This window comes from Caretta caretta, chromosome 11 (genome assembly GCF_965140235.1).
Source record: "Caretta caretta isolate rCarCar2 chromosome 11, rCarCar1.hap1, whole genome shotgun sequence".
In the NCBI taxonomy this organism is placed as follows: domain Eukaryota; kingdom Metazoa; phylum Chordata; order Testudines; family Cheloniidae; genus Caretta; species Caretta caretta.
This window is the reverse complement of record NC_134216.1, coordinates 41,068,527-41,090,885: the sequence shown is the minus strand read 5'-3', so window position 1 is coordinate 41,090,885 and position 22,359 is coordinate 41,068,527. Positions and strand designations below refer to the sequence as shown.

The 22,359-nt window shown below is 40.6% G+C and overlaps 1 protein-coding gene and 1 long non-coding RNA gene across 4 annotated transcripts in view; one reads left to right on the top strand and one right to left on the bottom strand.

Annotated features, from left to right (window-relative positions):
• Nucleotides 1-135: 135 nt before the first annotated feature.
• Nucleotides 136-22,359, bottom strand: part of PDK1 (pyruvate dehydrogenase kinase 1) — a 31,766-nt gene continuing 9,542 nt past the window's right edge. Inside the window, exons 3-11 of one of the 3 annotated variants that reach the window (XM_048868557.2) lie at nt 17,286-17,357; nt 16,245-16,429; nt 15,843-15,938; nt 15,473-15,550; nt 6,834-6,910; nt 5,846-5,944; nt 4,421-4,531; nt 2,995-3,108; nt 136-2,884 (exon numbers count right to left, since the gene is read on the bottom strand). In XM_048868557.2, coding sequence (XP_048724514.1) covers nt 2,744-2,884; nt 2,995-3,108; nt 4,421-4,531; nt 5,846-5,944; nt 6,834-6,910; nt 15,473-15,550; nt 15,843-15,938; nt 16,245-16,429; nt 17,286-17,357 — 973 coding nt within the window. In that variant the 3' untranslated portion in view covers nt 136-2,743. The remainder of the gene's footprint in view (nt 2,885-2,994; nt 3,109-4,420; nt 4,532-5,845; nt 5,945-6,833; nt 6,911-15,472; nt 15,551-15,842; nt 15,939-16,244; nt 16,430-17,285; nt 17,358-22,359) is intronic. The other 2 variants (XM_048868558.2, XM_048868559.2) reach the window with 2 other exon arrangements.
• On the top strand, nt 3,525-4,543 carry LOC142068546 (uncharacterized). Its single transcript, XR_012664375.1, has 2 exons — nt 3,525-4,189; nt 4,278-4,543. It is a non-coding gene; the product is annotated as an uncharacterized LOC142068546 (long non-coding RNA).

Genomic DNA, 22,359 nt, shown 5'->3' with positions numbered 1-22,359 from the left:
GCATAAGTTACTCTTTGAAAGAGAACATCCCTGCCTACCACAGCCCCTGGCACTCGAGGCCTGAAAGGGTTGGATGACTCCTTTGAACTTTTTCAGTCCCCAATCACCCAAAGAATAAGTCAACTGAAAGTCTGATTTTTATAAATTGCATTAATGGACACATTTATTGCTTCAATATGATAAAATAAATTTCACATTGCAGTTTCATTTTATCACACACAAACCAACAATTCTAAATATAAATATAGGGTTTAATCCCACTGTTTCAAGAGAGTATAACTATCCATTTCGCTATTTCTGCAACCAGTTTGTTTTCTTTTGATATTCAACAGCCAACTAGCAATAAGTGATTATTTTTCAGTACAGTAATGAAGATGTGTATATATAAAATCAATCTTTTGAACCAGCTACTGTGGTGAAGTAAATCAAACATAGCAAGTCAACTATCTTTACTCTTACTAGGAATAAATACTGCACACTCTGAAATTTACTAAACAGTTAATTTTCACCACAGCCAGCAGAGGAGGAAAAAACTATTGAAATATCTACATTGGAATAGTTTGCTTGGGGCACTGACTTTTTTTTCCTAATAATCAAAAGGTATGTTAAGCCATAGATAGCAAAGATACAAGCAAAGGTTTCTACTTCAGTAATTCCACATAAAAACTCTTCTATTCTTTGGATAGATGTTCATTGCAGGCAGACTGTTATAGTCTGTTAGAATGATTTTGCATATTTGTTCTTAGACATTACTAAAATCAGTTCAATTTAATTCTTAAGTGGAAGTTTGATTAAATATTTCAAAATTTTATACAAATAATTCTAAAAAGTTCTACCATGTTAAACATAAGTTTTGAAACTATTTTAAAAACCAAATTCTATTACTTTTAGTATTAGGCTGTCAAGAGTGACAGTTGCAAACATTTAGCAAACACTCCCCTGCTTTATATAAATTTTTACCCCATTCTGCAAACCCTTTCCTGCCTGGATTCAGTTGCAGGATTGGGGCATTAATTTGATTATATTGTATTGCCTTTTAGGCACTTATATACAATGGTGATGTGCCACACAAACAAAACTTACCCTCACAACACCCCTATCTATGCTCAATTTACAGATGAGGAATTCATCTGAAGTCATCTCTCACAAAATAGAGGACTATAGTATACTTACCGTTCCAGCTTCTTTCCCTATCTATTCAATAACAAGAAATCATAGGCTTGTGATCAGGCAGACCTTTATACCATCCCCTGCTCTATTTTGACCTGGTAGACTGCTGAAACATAGTGTGTGCTTTCTGGCACATGCACATCTTTCACCCTCATCTTATAGACCAGTTAAGGATTGGTCATCTGAGTTAGGCGCTGGGACTGCAAGTGCTTCTCTGCAGCAGTCTAAGTTTTTGGGGATATGAGAATTCAGTGGAATGTACATTCATGACCCGGCATTGTTATATGGGCTTAAATCGCCGGTGTGGCCAGCAGCACAGTTGAAGCTATCAACACTGTTGCATCCCTCTCTAAAGAGAGCTGATATGCTCTTTTTTTCCTATAATATTTTAGTATAGCAAAAGTTGATTTTTGACATTAATTGCACTCTTTAAATACACCTGGTTAACTGGTAGGTCCTGTTGTCCTACTATTACACTGATCTGCTCAGTAAAGATGCAGATTTTGCAATAGAGTTTCTGCATATTAGCAGTTACTGCTGTCACCTAATATATGATTCCAGAGTTCAAGGCTTTACCAGAGTGTCAAAGCCACAGGCTACCCACAAGTGGTATTTGGACATTACCTGCAGAAAGAGAGGAAGACCTGCAAATCTTTACTGTAAACCCTCAGAAGCTGCTATTTCACAGTAAGTGTAAGTATGCCAACTTCTGTTTCTCATGAATTTTCAGCACAGTTCTCAGAAGACCCATAACTGGTATTTTATACCTGCAATGCATTATACCAGAGGCAGCAGTTAAGATTGGATTTTCAAAAAGAAAGCTTCATTTTGTAAAATAAATGATTTCCATAGCTGATAAACAGTATAGGCAAATACAAGTACAACTTGAGAATAATTTAGTGTACAGCTGTTGCCTTGCCCCTCTGAATGCATCTACTACTAGTAGTATGTTCAGATTCACTGATTTCAGAACAAAGTAAAACAATACATGATTGCCTATTGGAGCTTCTGTACTTAAATTCAGATATTTGTTTCTAATTTTGCTAAATTTATTCAGGTTTGTAAAGTGCTTTTGAGCTCCTTGGCTAGAAGATGGTAGAAAATGTGAAAGGTTGCATGATAGGTTTTATAAACCTTAATGCTTTAACTACTTTAATGTTTCATATATCAGTGTTGAGATCATTTGAGAACTTCATCCAATGCTCAATACAAAGAACTGGTATTAGCTGTTCTGACTAGCTGCTATTTCAATAATGCTTCCATTAGGAGAGTTTGTTGTGTGAAATAAGTTACCCTAGATCCTGTATAAAATCTAAAATTACTGCTCCCAAGATCTAGCTACAGAAGTAAATTGGAAATACACCCGTAATTTATTCCACTTTGTATTTCTTAATCTACATATTTTGTTTTAATTCAGTTAATTCCTTAAAGTAGTATAGGAAAACAGTTATGGACTTCAACTTCCTATTATTTCACATAAAGTATTTGAACCATGTTTGGTGTAAACCTGCTAAACAATCCCTTTGCAAACATACAACAAAAACATGTTTACTTTTTCTGGACTGTTGTACAATTATATACTGCGGAATGTGGTCATGTCCTTTGGTTCACTGCTTGGCACACACCAGTCATCTGCTTCATGGTTTTCCACATAATGTTTCCAAGCTGATTTGTTATACACAGGGAGCCTTTCGATTGATTCTGTTGATAAAGCCTGTAAAGAGAGCAGAAGCTATAGTGAAGTATATTTTGCTGAGCATATATTAAACTTTATTAAAATTACAAGTTACATTAAGACTAATATCAAAAGGTGGTAAACTATACCTTTATGTAGATAACTGCATCTGTACCATAACCCTCTAAGGAATATAGTTTCAGATCTCCTTGGAAGTACTGTGCGTACAGACGTGATATAGGCAAACCATAACCAAATCCAGCCTGATAAAAAGCGGGTAGCGGGGAGAGATAAAAGCACACTTGAGTTAACTGCATCATCTGCAGACTGTCAGCATAGCAGACCAATATCTGCACTTCTTAATTTAGAGGAAATCCAGCTAGGGTCAGCGTATTACTGGACATGTTAGCATTTGAGAAAAGTAATCACTTATATAAGATCAGAGAGGTGGTGAGGACTCCAATCTTAAGTATTACTCCTCCATACACCAATGTTTCCAAGTTTCCCTCCTTTCCTACCCATTTACCTAAAAACATTCCTAGCTCTTTGTGGGGAGGGGAGAGGACTGCAGAGCCTGGGGACTGCAAAAAGTAAACCCTCCCTCTGAGGGCTGCCATACAACACAGTATTTGGTGCTGTTACTTGCAGCTATCCCAAGGCAAGAGCACTAGTAGAAGTATTCTGCCTTGCTGCAGAAAATTGGATGACTATCTCTATTCCCATGGAGCCACTAGTCTGGCTGTTGCTGATCTTGAGAAGGTAGAGACTTAAGACAGAGATGTTATGAGTGCCAATGAAAGGGCAGGTGGCCCAAAAGGCAACCTCCTTAAATTTGCTTGTGGCCTACACTATGAAAGTCTGACAAACCCCTGTCCTAAATTGTTAACAATTAAACACTGAGCAAAAGTTAGAAATATTATGCCTTTCACTTAATCACTAGTTAATTTGCGCAGTATCTCTGGAACCAAATAACTTGAATTAAATCTATTGAAGCCACGAGGAGTTTGCAAGGACCATGGGAGTAAGCTCTTTATCAGCACGACTATATGCTATGTACTTTTGTTCTTGTCAGGATTATACGACTGAACGGCTATTTCACTCAAAATGACAAGTATGGACTTGATCCAAAAGAAGGGGCAGTTTTACAACCAGAAGTTCCTAAAATCCTAAATTAATTTCTATTCCTAAATTAATTTCCTTTTCTACTCTGCTTCCAGGACCTAAGTTCAAAGTCCTGTACTCGCCTAGAAACAGATTACAGTAACTCTACAACAGTTCAAGGAATGTCGCTCCTTGTTCTCTCCTTCAGCGCTTGAAGAAACAGAATTTCAAACTCAAATTTTGGTAAATATAGTATTTTTCTTATTTACCATTAAGGCTACAAATTCTGTTTAATGCTGTAAGAGTCTATAATTTTTTTTTTTCTTTTCAGAAAGGCACTTTAACTTTTAACACCAGAATTGCTAGACTACTCATTTATCTCCAAAACACGTAGTAGTGCAAAGATACAGGTAATTTCTGCCTTCCCAACTATCAACCATATTCAAGAGGACAAAGTAAAAAAGGCTTAGAGACCAGAGGTGTTGCTCGTGATGTCTCAACACGGGGACGTGGTGCAGTTGAATACATATAGTTGAATAGTCTGTCAATTTTCCTCATAGGAACACCGCCACCACGGTCGCTTATCTACAAAATGAATGAACACACTGTTAACTTTAGGCTCCTGTATATAAAAGAGAACAGAGAAACAAGCTGATTTTCATAAAGAATAAAGTCCAAAGAAAGTCTGAAGACTGTACAGTCTCAAGTTGTCCTTATTAAATCATCGGATCAGACTTTATAAAGAAAATCATCAGCTGATAAATCACAGCAATATTATACATACAAAATCCCAGCTGAGGTTAATGACGTTTCCCAAAATGCTGTCTCCAAAAGCACTGTCCACAATTACACAGAATTACTTAGGCTATGTCTACACAGCCTGCAGCAGTGGGCCTCCCAACCCAGGTTGACAGACTCAGGCTCACACTACTGCACTATAAATAGCTGCGTAGATGGTAATTTGAAGTTAGGGCTTAGTCTGGTGCTCAGGTTCTGAAGCCTAGGCTTCAGAGCATGAACTGTCTACACTGATAATTTTAGCACAGCGGCACAAGCCTGAATTTTGACATGGGTTGGGAGGTTCATTGCTGCGGACTGTGTAGATATACCCTTAGAAGCCATACACCCCACTTATACGTTTTGCACTGCTTTTGAATTCCTTCCAATTTCTAATCTTCATGTGGAGGAAGTTAGGTTCAGTAAAAGTAAGCAGTGGCCATGTCAATTGAATCCTAAGGGTACAAAGTTCTCAGTGCTTTAGCCAGCACTTTAGGAACAAAGATGCTACATAGCAGTGCAATATATTAGTACTCATTTACTACTAGAGCAAATTTGAAGATCTGTTTCTACTTATGTGAAGGTAAATTCTAAGGAAAACCTATACGCTGCAGCCAACCTTGGAAATCCAACACTAACCATATAAGAGAAATGCTGCCCTTAAAAGAAATAACAGCAAGGCAAGGCCTACCATAGGCAGGCTTAACCTGTGCTGGACTTACTTTATTCCAAACCTGTTCTGCACCTCACTCAAGTAGTCACTTCCACCTGGTCTGGATAAACTACAAATCTGGCTATCTTTCGTTCCTAAATTGGCACTTTATCCTTGAACAGGAACATGGTTTATTTACATTATAGCTACAAAAAATAATAAATATGTTGAAAGGTTAAAGTGATGTCACAATCTCCCATTCACATGAGACTTGTGACAACTTTATGATGCTTCCACTCATCACTGACCCAAGGCCTGAAATCCCACAGAGGTCTTATTCCGTGCACAATACATTATCAGCATTGGTACAAACTTCATGTCGCATCACCCATTCATAATAAAATATTCCCCGCAGGTTCTGAACTAACTATTTTTCATCAAACTAATTAAGTATCAAACAAAGCAGTTACCTTCACAGTTAAATCCTCATTGCCTAATATGACATGTACTTGAATTGGAGGGTAAATGCTTCGATCAGTATAGCGTTCCATTGTGGCTCTCATTGCATTCTGAGAAATATTTAAAATTAAAGTAAAATAAGTAGTTTTAATCAAATCTTAGATTTGATTGTAACTTTTAAATTGTGCTGTTAAAATGTCAACTTAGGAAAACAGTTTTATGTGTGCCCCTATATAGATTGTATTTCCATTTTTGCTTCTTTGTACTTGTATAAAGATATAATAAACATATTTCTTCTTCAAAAATATTTCCTGCTTGCTTTTTACCACAGGAATATCAAGTCTGGTCTTGCCTGGCTTTGCTACAGTCTTACTGGGGGAGACTTAGATGTATATCATGAGCTAACCTTATTTTAATGGGAGAGGAGCTGAATTCTCACAGAAACATCTTCTCTCCAAGGATTAATTAAGCCATTGGAGTTGAATACCACCAATTGTTAATAAAAAACAAAGTTTTACACAGTCTATCTCTCAGTTATCACCTATCCGTCTTGTGTGATGTCCTAAATTCACTGGTTCTCCAATCAGAGTCAATCTGAAAAAAAATTAGTAGTCTACAGGCCTATGAAAAAGTGTAGCTTTAGTTCTGAATTGCTTTACTAGTGTGATTAAATTACAGCATGCATAGGTTCTGTATGTTAGAAAAGAATCTGAAGAGGTGTGGCTTGATATAGAAGTCTTAGTATTCCTGTATGAATGATTAAGATACAGGACACATTTTCAAAGCCTCTGATTTTACACACAGTCATTTGTGTACAAATGATAAGATTTAGACATCTATCTACCTGATCTGTGAGTGCAGTCAGGAACTTAGATGTCTGAATCTTGCAATTGCAGGGACAAATTTGCAAGTTGTTGTTTAAAAATTAGTTCAACATGTCAAATACACAGCTCAGTACACAAACATGCCATGCAGATTTTGTAATCCTACTGTACAAACCTTGAAAAGTTCAAAAACCATGTGATAGAGATGGGATGGTACATATACTACTTGCATGGGGTGTCCTGATGATTTTGCTGGAAAAGAAAGTAACCCAATCAATTAGACAACATACTGGAAGCCCACTGTTAGTTTTGGTAATATCCAAGTAGTTCAGACAACAAATAGAATCTGGTTTTGTTTTGGCTGTTTTCACTGATAAAACACAGTACAGGGAAATGAAAAAAAAAAAACTGAATAGAAATCATGAAAACATTTGTTCTGTAGTCCAAATCCTGCGTTTGTGATGTCATGATCAGTTGTTGTAGAGACTGAGTTGTCAGAAACAAGATTATGGGACACAATGAGTACAGAGCCCTACAACTTCCAGGGAATGGGAAGAAGCTGAGATCTTATTTGAACATATTTCTAGTAATAAAATTGAGAAGGGGAAATAATTGTTTTTAAAAAGATGGTCTTGAAAAATTGTCACACTTTACAATAATGATTAATTACACTGCAGTTACATTGCAATTACAGTGTGATTCAACTGTGGCCACGCTTTATGAATTTAATGCCTGTAATTAACATTAATCCATAAAACCAGCTGACTACATTAAAGCATAATTACAGTGTAGCAGGACCTTGCATAATGAGTGTACCTAAAATCTAAAAATATATATTCTAAGTATGAAACATAGTAACAATAAGTAATTAAATCACATAATTAATATAATAAACACAATTCCAGTTATACTCGTTAGTGATAATGAGTTATCAAAAACCATAAAGGAGTGAGAGCAGCAGACTAAGAACAATGGACTTAAAAAAAGCAGACTTCAACAAACTTAGAGAACTGGTAGGTAAGGTCCAATGTGAAGAAAATCTGAGGGAAAACGGAGTTCAGGAGAGCTGACAGTTTCTCAAGAGAACAATATTAAAGGAACAACCGCAAACTATCCTGATACAAAGGGAAGATAAGAAGAATAGTGAGACACCAATAAGGCTCCATCAGGAGCTTTTAACAGACCTGAAAAAAAAAAAAAAAAAAAACTCCTACAAAAATAGAAATATGGACAAATTGCTAAGGAGGAATACAAAAAACAGCACAAGCATGTAACTACACAATCAGAAAGGCTAAGTTACAAAATGAGTTACACCTAGCTAGAGACATGAAAGGCAATAAGAGGAGGTTCTTTAAATACATTAGGAGCAACAGAATGATGAAAGTGTAGGTCCCTCCACTTTGGAGGGAAAGGAGAGGTAAAACTGATGGCATCAAGAAGGCTGGCGTGTTTAATGCCTATTTTGCTTCAGTCTTCAAAACAAAAGTTAATGGCAACCAGATACTCAAAACAATATTAATAACAAGGGGGAAGGAATGCAAGCCAAAATAGGGAAATAACAGGTTGAATATATCTAACTTATATAAATATTCTTTGAATTGGCAGGGCCTGATGAAATTCACCCTAGGGTACATAAGAAACTAATTGAAACAATCTCGGAACCATTAGCAATTATCTTTGAGAACTCCTGGAGGACTGTTGAGATCCCAGAAGACTAGAGAGGGCAAACATAGCAGCTATCTTTAAAAAGGGGAACAAAAGAGGACCTGGGAAATTATAGCCCAATTAGTGTAACTTCAATACCTGGAAAGAAACTGGAACAAATTATTAATCAATTTGTAAGCACCTGGAGGGTAACAAGGTTACAAGGAATAGCCAGCAAGGATTTGTCACGAACAAATCATGCCAAACTAACCTAATTTCCTTCTTTGACAGGGTTACTGGCCTAGTGGATAGGGCAGAAGCAGTAGATGTGGTATATCTTGATTTTGATACAGTCCTACCTGACGTTCTCATAAGCAAACTAGGGAAATGTGGTCTAAATGAAATTAGCTTAAGGTGGGTGCACTACTAGTTAAAGACCATACTCTAAGAGTAGTTATCAATGGTTTGCTGTCAAACCAGGAGGGTGAATCTAGTGGAGTCCCACAGGGGCCAGTTTTGGGTCCGATACTATTATTTGCATTAATGACTTGGACAATGGAGTGGAAAACGTATTTATAAAATCTAAAAATGACACCAAGATGGGAGAGATTGCAGGCACTTTGGAGGCCAGGATAAGAATTCAAAACAACCTTGACAAACTGGAGAATTGGTCTGAATTTACCAAAGTGAAATTTAATGAAGACAAGTGCAAAATACTTAACTTAGGAAGGAGAAATCAAATGCACAACTACAAAATGAGGAATAACTGGCCAAGTGGTAGAACTGCAGAAAAGGATCCGCGGTTATAGTGGATCACAAACTGAATCAGTCAACAATGTAACGCAGCTGTGAAAAATGCTAATATTCTGGAGTGTTGTATGTAAAGCATGTGAGGTAGTGTCCCTCTGCTCAGCACTGGTGAGGCCTCAGCTAGAGTACTGTGTCCAATTCTGGGTCCCACACGTTAGGAAAGATATGGACAAATTGGGGAGAGGCCAGAGAGCAACAAAAATTATAAAAGGTTTACAAAACTTGTGAGGAAAGGTTAAAAAAAACTGGGCATATTTAGTCTTGAGAAGAAAAGACAGAGGGCACCTGATAAGTTTTTAAATAACTAAAGGGCTGTTATAAAGAGGACAGTGATAAATTGTTCTCCATGTCCACTGAAGGTAGGACAAGAATGAGCTTAATCTGCAGCAAGGGAGATTTAGGTTAGATATTAGGAAAAACTTTTTTAACTATAGGAGTAGTTAAGCTCTGGAATAGGCTTCCACGGAAAAGTTGTGAAATCCCCATCACAGGTTTTTAAGAACAGATTAAACACTTGTCAGGGATAGCCTTGGTTTACTTGGTCCTGCCACAGTGCTGGAGGCTGGATTTGATTACTTCTCTAGGTCCCTTTCAGCCCTCCATTCCTATAGGGTATGTCTACACTACGGAATAAGGTCGAATTTATAGAAGTCGGTTTTTTAGAAATCGGTTTTATAAATTCGAGTGTGTGTGTCCCCACAGAAAATGCTCTAAGTGCATTAAGTGCATTAACTCGGCGGAGCGCTTCCACAGTACCGAGGCAAGCGTCGACTTCCGGAGCGTTGCACTGTGGGTAGCTATCCCACAGTTCCCGCAGTCTCCGCTGCCCATTGGAATTCTGGGTTGAGATCCCAATGCCTGATGGGGCTAAAACATTGTCGTGGGTGGTTCTGGGTACATATCGTCAGCCCCCCGTGAAAGCAAGGGCAGACAATCATTTCGCGCCTTTTTTCCTGAGTTACCTGTGCAGACGCCATACCATGGCAAGCATGGAGCCCGCTCAGGTAACCGTCACCCTATGTCTCCTGGGTGCTGGCAGACGCGGTATGGCATTGCTACACAGTAGCAGCAACCCCTTGCCTTGTGGCAGCAGACGGTACAGTACGACTGGTAGCCGTCATCGTCATGTCTGAGGTGCTCCTGGTCGCCTCTGTGAGGTCGATCAGGAGCGCCTGGGCAGACATGGGCACAGGGACTAAATTTGGAGTGACTTGACCAGGTCACTCTCTTTAGTCCTGCAGTCAGTCCTATTGAACCGTCTTATGGTGAGCGGGCAGGCGATACGGACTGCTTGCAGTCGTACTGTACCATCTTCTGCTGAGCAGCCATGAGATGTGGATGGCATGCAGTCCTTCTGCACCGTCTGCTGCCAGCCAAAGATGTAAAAGATAGATGGAGTGGGTCAAAACAAGAAATAGACCAGATTTGTTTTGTACTCATTTGCCTCCTTCCCTGTCTAGGAGACTCATTCCTCTAGGTCACACTGCAGTCACTCACAAAGAAGGTGCAGCGAGGTAAATCTAGCCATGTATCAATCAGAGGCCAGGCTAACCTTCTTGCTCCAATAAGGACAATAACTTAGGTGCACCATTTCTTATTGGAACCCTCCGTGCAGTCCTGCCTAAAATACTCCTTGATGTACAGGCACCCCCTTTGTTGATTTTAGCTCCCTGAAGCCAACCCTGTAAGCCGTGTCGTCAGTCGCCCCTCCCTCCGTCAGAGCAACGGCAGACAATCGTTCCGCGCCTTTTTTCTGTGCGGACGCCATACCACGGCAAGCATGGAGCCCGCTCAGCTCACTTTGGCAATTAGGAGCACATTAACCACCACACGCATTATTCAGCAGTATATGCAGCACCAGAACATGGCAACGCGATACCGGGCGAGGAGGCGACGTCAGCGCGGTCCCGTGAGTGATCAGGACATGGACACAGATTTCTCTGAAAGCATGGGCCCTGACAATGCATGCATCATGGTGCTAATGGGGCAGGTTCATGCTGTGGAACGCCGATTCTGGGCTCGGGAAACAAGCACAGACTGGTGGGACCGCATAGTGTTGCAGGTCTGGGACGATTCCCAGTGGCTGCGAAACTTTCGCATGCGTAGGGGCACTTTCATGGAACTTTGTGACTTGCTTTCCCCTGCCCTGAAGCGCATGAATACCAAGATGAGAGCAGCCCTCACAGTTGAGAAGCGAGTGGCGATAGCCCTGTGGAAGCTTGCAACGCCAGACAGCTACCGGTCAGTTGGGAATCAATTTGGAGTGGGCAAATCTACTGTGGGGGCTGCTGTGATGCAAGTAGACCACGCAATCAAAGATCTGCTGATATCAAGGGTAGTGACCCTGGGAAATGTGCAGGTCATAGTGGATGGCTTTGCTGCAATGGGATTCCCTAACTGTGGTGGGGCTATAGACGGAACCCATATCCCTATATTGGCACCGGAGCACCAAGCCGCCGAGTACATAAAACGCAAGGGGTACTTTTCGATAGTGCTGCAAGCTCTGGTGGATCACAAGGGACGTTTCACCAACATCAACGTGGGATGGCCGGGAAAGGTGCATGACGCTCGCATCTTCAGGAACTCTGGTCTGTTTCAAAAGCTGCAGGAAGGGACTTTATTCCCAGACCAGAAAATAACTGTTGGGGATGTTGAAATGCCTATATGTATCCTTGGGGACCCAGCCTACCCCTTAATGCCATGGCTCATGAAGCCATACACAGGCAGCCTGGACAGTGGTCAGGAGCTGTTCAACTACAGGCTGAGCAAGTGCAGAATGGTGGTAGAATGTGCATTTGGACGTTTAAAGGCGCGCTGGCGCAGTTTACTGACTCGCTTAGACCTCAGCGAAACCAATATTCCCACTGTTATTACTGCTTGCTGTGTGCTCCACAATATCTGTGAGAGTAAGGGGGAGACGTTTATGGCGGGGTGGGAGGTTGAGGCAAATCGCCTGGCTGCTGGTTACGCGCAGCCAGACACCAGGGCGGTTAGAAGAGCACAGGAGGGTGCGGTACGCATCAGAGAAGCTTTGAAAACTAGTTTCATGACTGGCCAGGCTACGGTGTGAAAGTTCTGTTTGTTTCTCCTTGATGAACCCCCCCGCCCCTTGGTTCACTCTACTTCCCTGTAAGCTAACCACCCTCCCCTCCTCCCTTTAATCATTGCTTGCAGAGCCAATAAAGTCATTGCTGCTTCACAGTCATGCATTCGTTATTCATTCATCACACAAATAGGGGGATGACTACCAAGGTATCCCAGGAGGGGTGGTGGAGGAGGGAAGGAAAATGCCACACAGCACTTTAAGCACAGCACTTTAAAAGTTTACAACTTTAAAATTTATTGAATGACAGCCTTCTTTTTTTTTGGGCAATCCTCTGTGGTGGAGTGGCTGGTTGGCCGGAGGCCCCCCCACCGCGTTCTTGGGCGTCTGGGTGTGGAGGCTATGGAACTTGGGGAGGAGGGCGGTTGGTTACAGAGGGGCTGCAGTGGCAGTCTGTGCTCCAGCTGCCTTTGCTGCAGCTCAACCATACACTGGAGCATACTGGTTTGGTCCTGCAGCAGCCTCAGCATTGAATCCTGCCTCCTCTCATCACGCTGCCGCCACCTTTGAGCTTCAGCCCTGTCTTCAGCCCGCCACTTACTCTCTTCAGCCCTCCACCTCTCCTCCCGGTCATTTTGTGCTTTCCTGCACTCTGACATTATTTGCCTCCACGCATTCGTCTGTGCTCTGTCAGTGTGGGAGGACAGCATGAGCTCGGAAAACATTTCATCGCGAGTGCGTTTTTTTTTCTTTCTAAGCTTCACTAGCCTCTGGGAAGGAGAAGATCCTGTGATCATTGAAACACATGCAGCTGGTGGAGAAAAAAAAAGGGACAGCGGTATTTAAAAAGACACATTTTATAAAACAGTCGCTACACTCTTTCAGGGTAAACCTTGCTGTTAACATTACATACATAGCACATGTGCTTTCGTTACAAGGTCGCATTTTGCCTCCTCCCACTGCGTGAACGGATTTTGGTTGAATGCCAGCAAACATACACTGCAATGCTTTGTTCTACAGTGATTCCCGAGTACGTGTTACTGGCCTGGAGTGGTAAAGTGTCCTACCATGAAGGACGAAATAAGGCTGCCCTCCCCAGAAACCTTTTGCAAAGGCAGAACCGCAAATGCCAGGGCAAAGTAATCCTTTCACATGCTTGCTTTTAAACCATGTATAGCATTTTAAAAGGTACACTCACCAGAGGTCCCTTCTCCGCCTGCTGAGTCCAGGAGGCAGCCTTGGGTGGGTTCGGGGGGTACTGGCTCCAGGTCTACGGTGAGAAACAGTTCCTGGCTGTCAGGAAAACCGGTTTCTCCGCTTGCTTGCTGTGAGCTATCTTCTTCGTCCCCAAAACCTACTTCCGTATTGCCTCCATCTCCATTGAAGGAGTCAAACAACACGGCTGGGGTAGTGGTGGCTGAACCCCCTAAAATGGCATGCAGCTCATCATAGAAGCGGCATGTTTGGGGCTCTGACCCAGAGCGGCTGTTCGCCTCTCTGGTTTTCTGGTAGGCTTGCCTCAGCTCCTTCAGTTTCACGCGGCACTGCTTCGGGTCCCTGTTATGGCCTCTGTCCTTCATGCCCTGGGAGATTTTCAGAAAGGTTTTGGCATTTCGAAAACTGGAACGGAGTTCTGATAGCACGGATTCCTCTCCCCAAACAGCGATCAGATCCCGTACCTCCCGTTCGGTCCATGCTGGAGCTCTTTTGCGATTCTGGGACTCCATCATGGTCACCTCTGCTGATGAGCTCTGCATGGTCACCTGCAGCTTGCCACGCTGGCCAAACAGGAAATGAGATTCAAAAGTTCGCGGTTCTTTTCCTGTCTACCTGGCCAGTGCATCTGAGTTGAGAGCGCTGTCCAGAGCGGTCAGAATGGAGCACTCTGGGATAGCTCCCGGAGGCCAATACCATCGAATTGTGTCCACAGTACCCCATTCGAGCCGGCAACGTCGATTTAAGCGCTAATCCACTTGTCAGGGGTGGAGTAAGGAAATCGATTTTAAGAGCCCTTTAAGTCGAAATAAAGGGCTTCATTGTGTGGACGGGTGCAGGTTTAAATCGATTTAACGCTGCTAAATTCGACCTAAAGTCCTAGTGTAGACCAGGGCTTAGATTGTATATCCAAACTGTAACTACACTGTAAACTAGTGTGATTTATCATACTTAGTAATACAATCAAAGTTTCTTAGAGGCACCTGTAGCAATTTAACGTGCTTTTCTCTACAAATATTTCCAACCCTCAGGCTAGGAGTATGGAGGAGAACATATTTTACCTTGACACGGAATGGTAAACTTACCAAAGTCAAAAGAATAAAACTGGTAAGTGCTTATAAAATATAATTAAGGCCTCACTTTTAGTCCAACCTTAATCAGGCTTTCCTTCGTGTGCCCTCATTTTTGCAGGCATAAATAGGGGGTGTATTTTTGGTCATGCAATTATTTGTAGATGCAATTTAGATCACTCCAAATTCTTGTTAGCAGATCTGCCTGAATTTACTTTTAATAACTTCAAAAACATTGCTGTTTGGATCAATGCTACCACTGTATTTTGGATGAGCTCAAGTGACTTTAATATACGCATACATGTGCATGTTTCTGTACACTAGAACCTCAATTTTACAAATGCCAATCTTACAGATGACCTTTTATACGAACCATTTTTCCCAATGGTGAAAAAAACCAAAGTCATGTAACAAAAATGATATTGATAAAAAACAAGTCAACATTCCTTTGCGTTTGAATGCATTTATTGCATTGGAAATTGCTTTGCAGCGGTCTGAAGGACTAAAAAATGTGATCCTGTGCACCATATTTCAATTAATGCACTGTTCCCACTGTAATTTTGAGGTGTTCAATTTCATTAATTTTTTTGATTTATGAACTCCAATTCCCAATTAGTTTTAAAAAATAAGAATTCTGCTGCATCTGTGTATGAATGCTTGTAGTCAAATTTTCAAAAGCTGTTTTGTCACAATTGGTGGTGCAAATACTTGTTTACATGGGCACACAAAAGATACAAAAGATCTTGGGGAAGGGGAAACAGGGCTGTTAAAAGTTGTTAGACCAGTGGCTTTCAACCTTTTCCATTTGCAGAACCCTAAAAAATTGCAAATGGAGGTCCAAATGGAGTGGAAATCTTAGATGTGGTTCACTGACCCCAGGTTGAAAACCACTGTTCTATGGTAACAACAACCTTTCGCAGACCCCTTAGACACTGTGTTAGATCAACAGTGGAAAACTATCATAAAACCTTCTGCTCAGCCTGATGCTCCTCATTTGAAAGAAGAGGATCCCCAATTTCCACACACACTTACCATTCAACTCTTCAAGCACAAGTTCTGGAGAGCTCATGTAATACAAATCACAAAGTCTCTTAGCATTTTCATAGCCATCTACAGGAAATCAAAACAGAAAAATGTAAATACAAAAAATACATTTCCCTCCTTTTTTCAGATGTTTTGTAGTTTATTGAAAAGAACATCAACTAAAAACCAAAACTATTCTGCACTCTTATTGTGGACCTTTGGTTTAACTACAAAATCATATTAAATTTGAACTGGAGTTTTCTGCTCTACATAAAAATGATATTAGTACGATATAAGAAGAACCTAATTTATATTAGTTCTCTATAGATTTTAATGTACCTTTTCAAAATTCTTGTTCAGCTGGTCTGCCTGAATTTACCTTTAATAACTTCAACAATATTGCAGTTAGGATTAATGCTTCCAATGTGTTTTGGATGAGCTGGATTAACTTTAATTTTTCCACCAAACAGCAAAGCTGCCAACAAAGAAAATAATGTTTAATAGGCAATAAAATTTCACAATTTTCATGTCTTCAGCATTGCTGAATGGAACAGAATAAGCATAGTTTATAATTTCTGGCTGTGGCATTCTTAAAGAAAAATGGTTCATTTGCTTTGCTGATGACAAAAAAATGCTTTATCGGCATACACAGGTATTTCCAAATGGATCAAGATGATGCTGTAAGCAGCATGTTCAAGTAAATAATCAATACCTAAAGATAAACATAAGATATACCAACACATTCCATTCATGAATTTTCCCCTGTAACAGTAGTACTTACAGTGTTGATTGAGGAGCATTCTGATTGAAATGCGACTCATGTAGAAACGATCTAAAAAATACTGCACATTCTGACAGGTCACTGGATCAACACCAAAGCTTTCCTTGTACTCAATCACACCTTGAGCCATTGTAGGAATTACATCATTGTGTCGGTTCCGGATTGTTATCACAGTATCTGTAAACCTAACATTAATGAACTGTCAATTTTTCACTTTCAGGTGAATTTAACACTCACTAAATTCCTGTCAGCAAAGGAAAGTGAAGCCCACTATTTACTCATATAGCATAGAACCACCCTAGCAGAAAAAGATAGTCACTTTTCAGCCTCATTTAAACTGAAATTACCAATAAGGGTGCCATATATAATAGGGGAGTTTATAGATAGATATTTTTCAGTAAGAACTGAAGTGAGACCAACAATGTTTGCAGAGATCACCATGTGGCTGTCAAATGGCAACTACCTTCAGATACTGGTGACCTGAACTGAACTAAAAGTAAAAGGTTGCATGTGCCATTATCTAAACCACACCATTTTACTCACTCTCAATTTCTACAATTTCACAGAAACTGAGTTTTGGGGACCAGAATTATACTTTTGGTAAATCAAAAACAAAACATTTTTCTTGATTTAGTGAAAAACTGTGGGTCATATTAGCATTATGATCCATTACTAAAAGGTCAAGGCCCTTAAGATATGTCTACACAGCAACTAGACACCCACAGCTGGCCCTTGCCAGTTGACTCAGGTTCGCAGAGCTCGGGCTGTGGGGCTGTTTCACTGCTGTGTAGACTTCCAGGCTCGGGCTGGAGCCCAGGCTTTAGGACCCTGCAAAGTGGGAGGGTCTCTGAACTCAGACTCCAAAGTGAGCCTGGAAGTCTACACAGCCCAAGTCCTGCGAACCCAAATCGGTTGGCTTGGGCCAGACGCAGGTGTCTAGTTGCTGTGTAGACATACCCTTAGAGATTTTCTTCATCTGAACCATCAATTGCCATTGTTTATAAATATACATATTTTAAAGTATTTTAAAAACACACTTACCTATGAATAACTTCTGAATCTTCTGCACTTTTGTCCTTAAAGTCAAGGATTTCCTGAAGACTCTGAACATACCTAAAACATAAATCCTGTATGGCAGATTTTTGTCATGCTATTCCATACAGATCTTCTATTTTGTGAAGACACTAACAATTTTCTTTTAACATTTGTTAGCTTGTAATCATGAACAATAGCACAGACCCACAACAGTCATGTTATAGTTATGGTTAAAGAGGCATTTTCATTACTAGCCCCTACTTTCAGGCACTTTCAACTTTCAAAATAATATCTTGTATGCTGAAAATACCTTGGCTTGTTCTCCTGCCAAAAGTGTTTTTGTTTTTTTTTAGTTTGTTACAAATTTTAAATCATTCAAATGGATAAAAAAAAATCATTAAAACTCAGTAAAATCATTTTAAAATGTTTTTCACACTTGAAGCTAGTCATATTTTTCTTGCACTCCATTTTGACAGCTTTTTTGAGAACTACTTGTATGCCAAGTTTGAATTTTTACAATGAACAGGTTGTAACAGATTAAACATAGTGTTCTATTTATCTGGCCAATTTAAAACACCCTTTAGGTGCAGGGTTGTACGCACACAAGTTTCAGACTGCTTCTCAAGGCTGTGATAACTCATAAACAAGTCAGTTTTCCTATAATATACATTAAAATGTTTTTTCCTGTTGTGCTTTTTTAAATAAATTCATGAAATAAGTGACTTTCCCAATAAAATGCATTCCCGTAAGCCTCTCAATAATGTGACTGCTTAATTGACACATTTGTATTTTATTATATGAGCAGCTGCTCTGTCAATTTTTCACTTTCACATTAATTTAACACTCATTAAATTCATTCGAAGTTCTACCTGATTACTCCTGAATGAATTCTGCACCACTGCACATGTGAAGAATTCATGTCCCCTGCAGATTTTTTTTCTCCACAGAAAATACATTCTGTTGGAGAGGGGCTGCAGTTACACCTTTCACCCACCAGGGTCTGATGTGGCAGCAAAACAGAGGGCAGCCATCTCACCGTAGCAGCTAAGAGCAATAGGGAGAGAGCAGAGGCTGCTTTTCTCACAGTGATATGCCTGTGGGGTCAGGTGAGGGGAGATGGGATATGGAGGATGGACAGAGTGGGGCCCATAGGGCTGCTGGGGTTTCATAGACTGGGGTTCAGAAGGGCTAGTTGCGGGACAGACTGGGGCAGGGGGGAGTGGGATGCAGGGCCATCAGAGGGCAGGGGGATGCAGGGCCACATTGGGACAGGGGTAGGGGGTTGCTGAGTGGGGTGAGGGACACATGAGGATGAGGGCAGGGGGTGCAGGGCCACATGGAGACATGGGCAGATGTGCTTGACTGAATGGGAGAGGCTAGGGGGTCAGCCAGGCTCCCCAACTCCTTAACAATCCCTCCTCCACACCCAACCCCCCTCTTCCATACTTCTCCCAACCACTCTCAACAGCCCTCCACATTCACTCCCAGCCACGTTCTCAGCAATTACTCTCCCTCAGCTCCTCCATTACCCCTGACTCCCCAAAGCCTCTGCACTGCTTCTGAGGGTGTGGAAAATACGTTTCTTTGTTGTAGTTTAAATGAATTATTACTCAAAATTATGTATTAATATGTCTAGTAGGGAATCTATATGTCCAAAACATTTCCTGAATCTTTTTTTTTGTCTGTATTGTTACAGACATACTTGTTGATAGGTATTTTGAAATAAATTACCAAAATAATTGAAACTGGTGTGATTATATTGTGTTATTTTGACAAATAAAATATGCAGAATTTTGCAGAATTTTAAAATATTGTGCAAAGAATTCTTAAATTTTTGGCAACAAATTTTTATTTTTTGCTACAGGATTCCCCCAGGAGTTCCTGACGCTTCGGCAGGTTTTTAAGTGAGTAATGTTCAGTATAGCTACATTTAAAATGATGAAAATTATGATGATTTTTTTCCTGCAGGGCTGATCTTAAAGTCAAATTCTTCAGATGATGTTTTAAAGTGCAAAATTAGACCTGCCCCTCAAAATCCAATAAATCATCTTTGTGCAGAGAAGTAAGTGGGGTTGTGTAGAGGATAGATTCTAAACACACACCCACACACTGAAGGCATACTCCTCCACCCACCCAAACCAGTACACACACAGTAACATGCTTATTGCCACATGGTGCATTAGCCCTTTAAAGAGGATGGGGCTCATCCTGACCTGTGCCAGGTCTAGACTGGCTTACGAGGTGATCATCAGGAAGCCACCTGATCCTCAGATCAGCAATGGTACTTCCTAAAAGAGGGAGTCTGCTCAGTTAGAGAAGGAGAGATCTCCAGAATACAGGAAGGCTCATGTAACAGAGCTACGATTAGAGAATACCTGGGAAAGGACTTTCCGAGGGAAGTAGTGGGGGCAAAAGATCTATCTTGCTTTAAGATTATGATCATCTAGTCTAACCTCCTGCACAACGCAGGCCACAGAATTTCACTCACCACTCCTGCAAAACCTCACACCTATATCTGTGCTACTGAAGTCCTCAAATCGTAGTTTAAAGACTTCAAGGAGCAGAGAATCCTCCAGCAAGTGACCCGTGCCCCATGCTACAGAGGAAGGCGAAAAACCTCCAGGGCCTCTTCCAATCTGCCCTGGAGGAAAATTCCTTCCCAACCCCAAATATGGCCATCAGCTAAACCCTGAGCATATGGGCAAGATTCATCAGCCAGATACTACAGAAAATTCTTTCCTGGGTAACTCGGATCCCACCCCATCTAATATCCCATATCAGGCCATTGGGCCTATTTACCATGAATATTTAATTAGATACATTTTGCAGATCATTGAAGGCTCCAAGATCTTAAAATGGAGAGGAAGGTAAGGATCTTAGATCTTCTTTGTCCTATGGGTGAGAGAAGAGAGACAACAGAAGATACTGTAGGTAAACTGTGTAAAGTGTAAAGCTAGGTAAGTGGTGCAAAACAGAGGCTTTGTGGAACACTGGATCACCTTCTATGGAAACAGAAAGATGTAGGGCTTGGACTGCCTCCATCTCAGAAGAAGGAGAACCAATCTTCTGGGGGGAACAGACTAGCTAGAATAGTTGGGAGGGTGCATCCAAGGGGATAAACACTTGCATATAATTGAGACTCTAGCTAGCACGCATGTAAAGAATCAAGGGGCATAAGGGCAATCAAATATATTCTCCCATATACCAATGCTAGAAGGCTGGGACTCAAGAAGAACTAGAAATGCTCATTTACTATCAGAAATATGAAACCTGATAGGGTGAGTCACATAAGTGGAATGTTAAAATCACTGGATACACTATTTAGGAAAGAGAGTCAACAGAAGGGGAGGCAGGTAGAACCCTAAATAAATATTGATAATTCAGAAGAACAGGATCTGGAATGATTATGAATTAACATTCTAACTGATAATTACAAGATGGAGTTACTAGGTGGAAGTCCATTATAGATCCCAAAATCAGCTGAAGGAACAGAATCAGCAGCTCCTTCAATTTCTACTTATAATGTATAGAAAGAAAAATTGCATTATGATGGGGAACTTCAATATTGGAGACATAAGTCAGAGGTCTCATGCTGCCACTGGTATAACATATTTGGATGATAACTTTAATTATAATTAAATTATAGTTGACAACTTTCTACAAGTATTGCAAACAATCTGGGGTAATTCTATATGGGACCTCATTCTGATGGATAAAGATAAACTGACTGTTGCTTTGATGCAAATGATCATGACTGAATGCCATTTATGTGCAAATAGAATAGTCCCAACCAGTATGCTTTAATGCTTTAAAAAGGCCAATTCCCGAAGTTACACAATGGCAAGCAAAACGAGTGGTAGGAAAACTGAAACCTCAAAATGTGAGTTGTTTATTGTTAATTGTGAATTGTTTAAGAATGCTTCTAGTTGCCCCAAAAATATAATTCCATAATCAAAGGCTTTTTAGGTTAAAACCATCCTGGTTAAGAGAGGAAATGAAAGTAGCTGTTAAAAATATTATAACAAATAGGAAGGTGACAGCCATGAGTACAAATTGGCAGTTAGGAAACTGAATCTCTCATCAGCTTCTCCATAATTATTGCATTGGATCAAAGAATTAAAGGACTGTGGCATAATCAATGCCACTCAGCATTGTTTCATGGAAAACAGGTCTCTTCAAACTTTAGCTAATCTCACCCAAAATGATAAAGGTAACTGACATAATATATTTAGACTTCTGTAAGGCATTTCTCTGAACCCTACATGACATTCTTATGAAATAACTACTACACAAAGTCAATGTAGTCCATATCAAGTGGATTATAAACTAGTTAACAGATCACAAAGTAACTAAGTAAGATGCCAGTGGAGGTGTTTCTAATGTTGTTCCACAGGGATCTGTTCTTGGCTTAAAGCTACTAAATATTTTTTTTGGATTATTGATGAATCATGGCTGGTAAAATTTGCAGATGACACATTGGCCCAGTAGAAAATTGAGGGGGGCAGACCAGTTATACAGTTATTCAGGTCTGGATTGCTTGGTAAGGCAGGCTCATTTGAACACGTGCATTTTAATACATCCAAATGCAAACTCACATCTAGGAACAAAGAATGTAGATCACACTTACAAAAGGGGAACTGTATCCTGGAATGCAGAGGCAGTGAAAAGGAATTTGGAGTAATAGTAGATAATCAACTGAACATGAAATCTTAGTCCATGTCTACACTGTCTCGCAATTCAGACTATGGGGGTGTGAATAGCAGTGTGCACCAAAGTGCTGCTCTGGAATTCTCTCATGTGGACACTGAGCACAAACCAAAAGGCTCCTAGTTCACATTAACAGGAACCTTTTAGTTTGAACACGCAGTATCCAGACCGGGGAGTTAGAGAGCAGCACTTTGATGCGCACTGCTATTCATACCCTTGCACTCCAAACTATAGGGGAGTGTAGACAAGCCTTGTGTGTGATGCTGTAGCTAAGAGGGGTAATACAATCGCTGGATATAAAAGGACTCCTCGGACTTACGACGCTTTTCAATTGACTGCCTGTTTCGCCCCTACAACGCTTGTTTCACCCTTG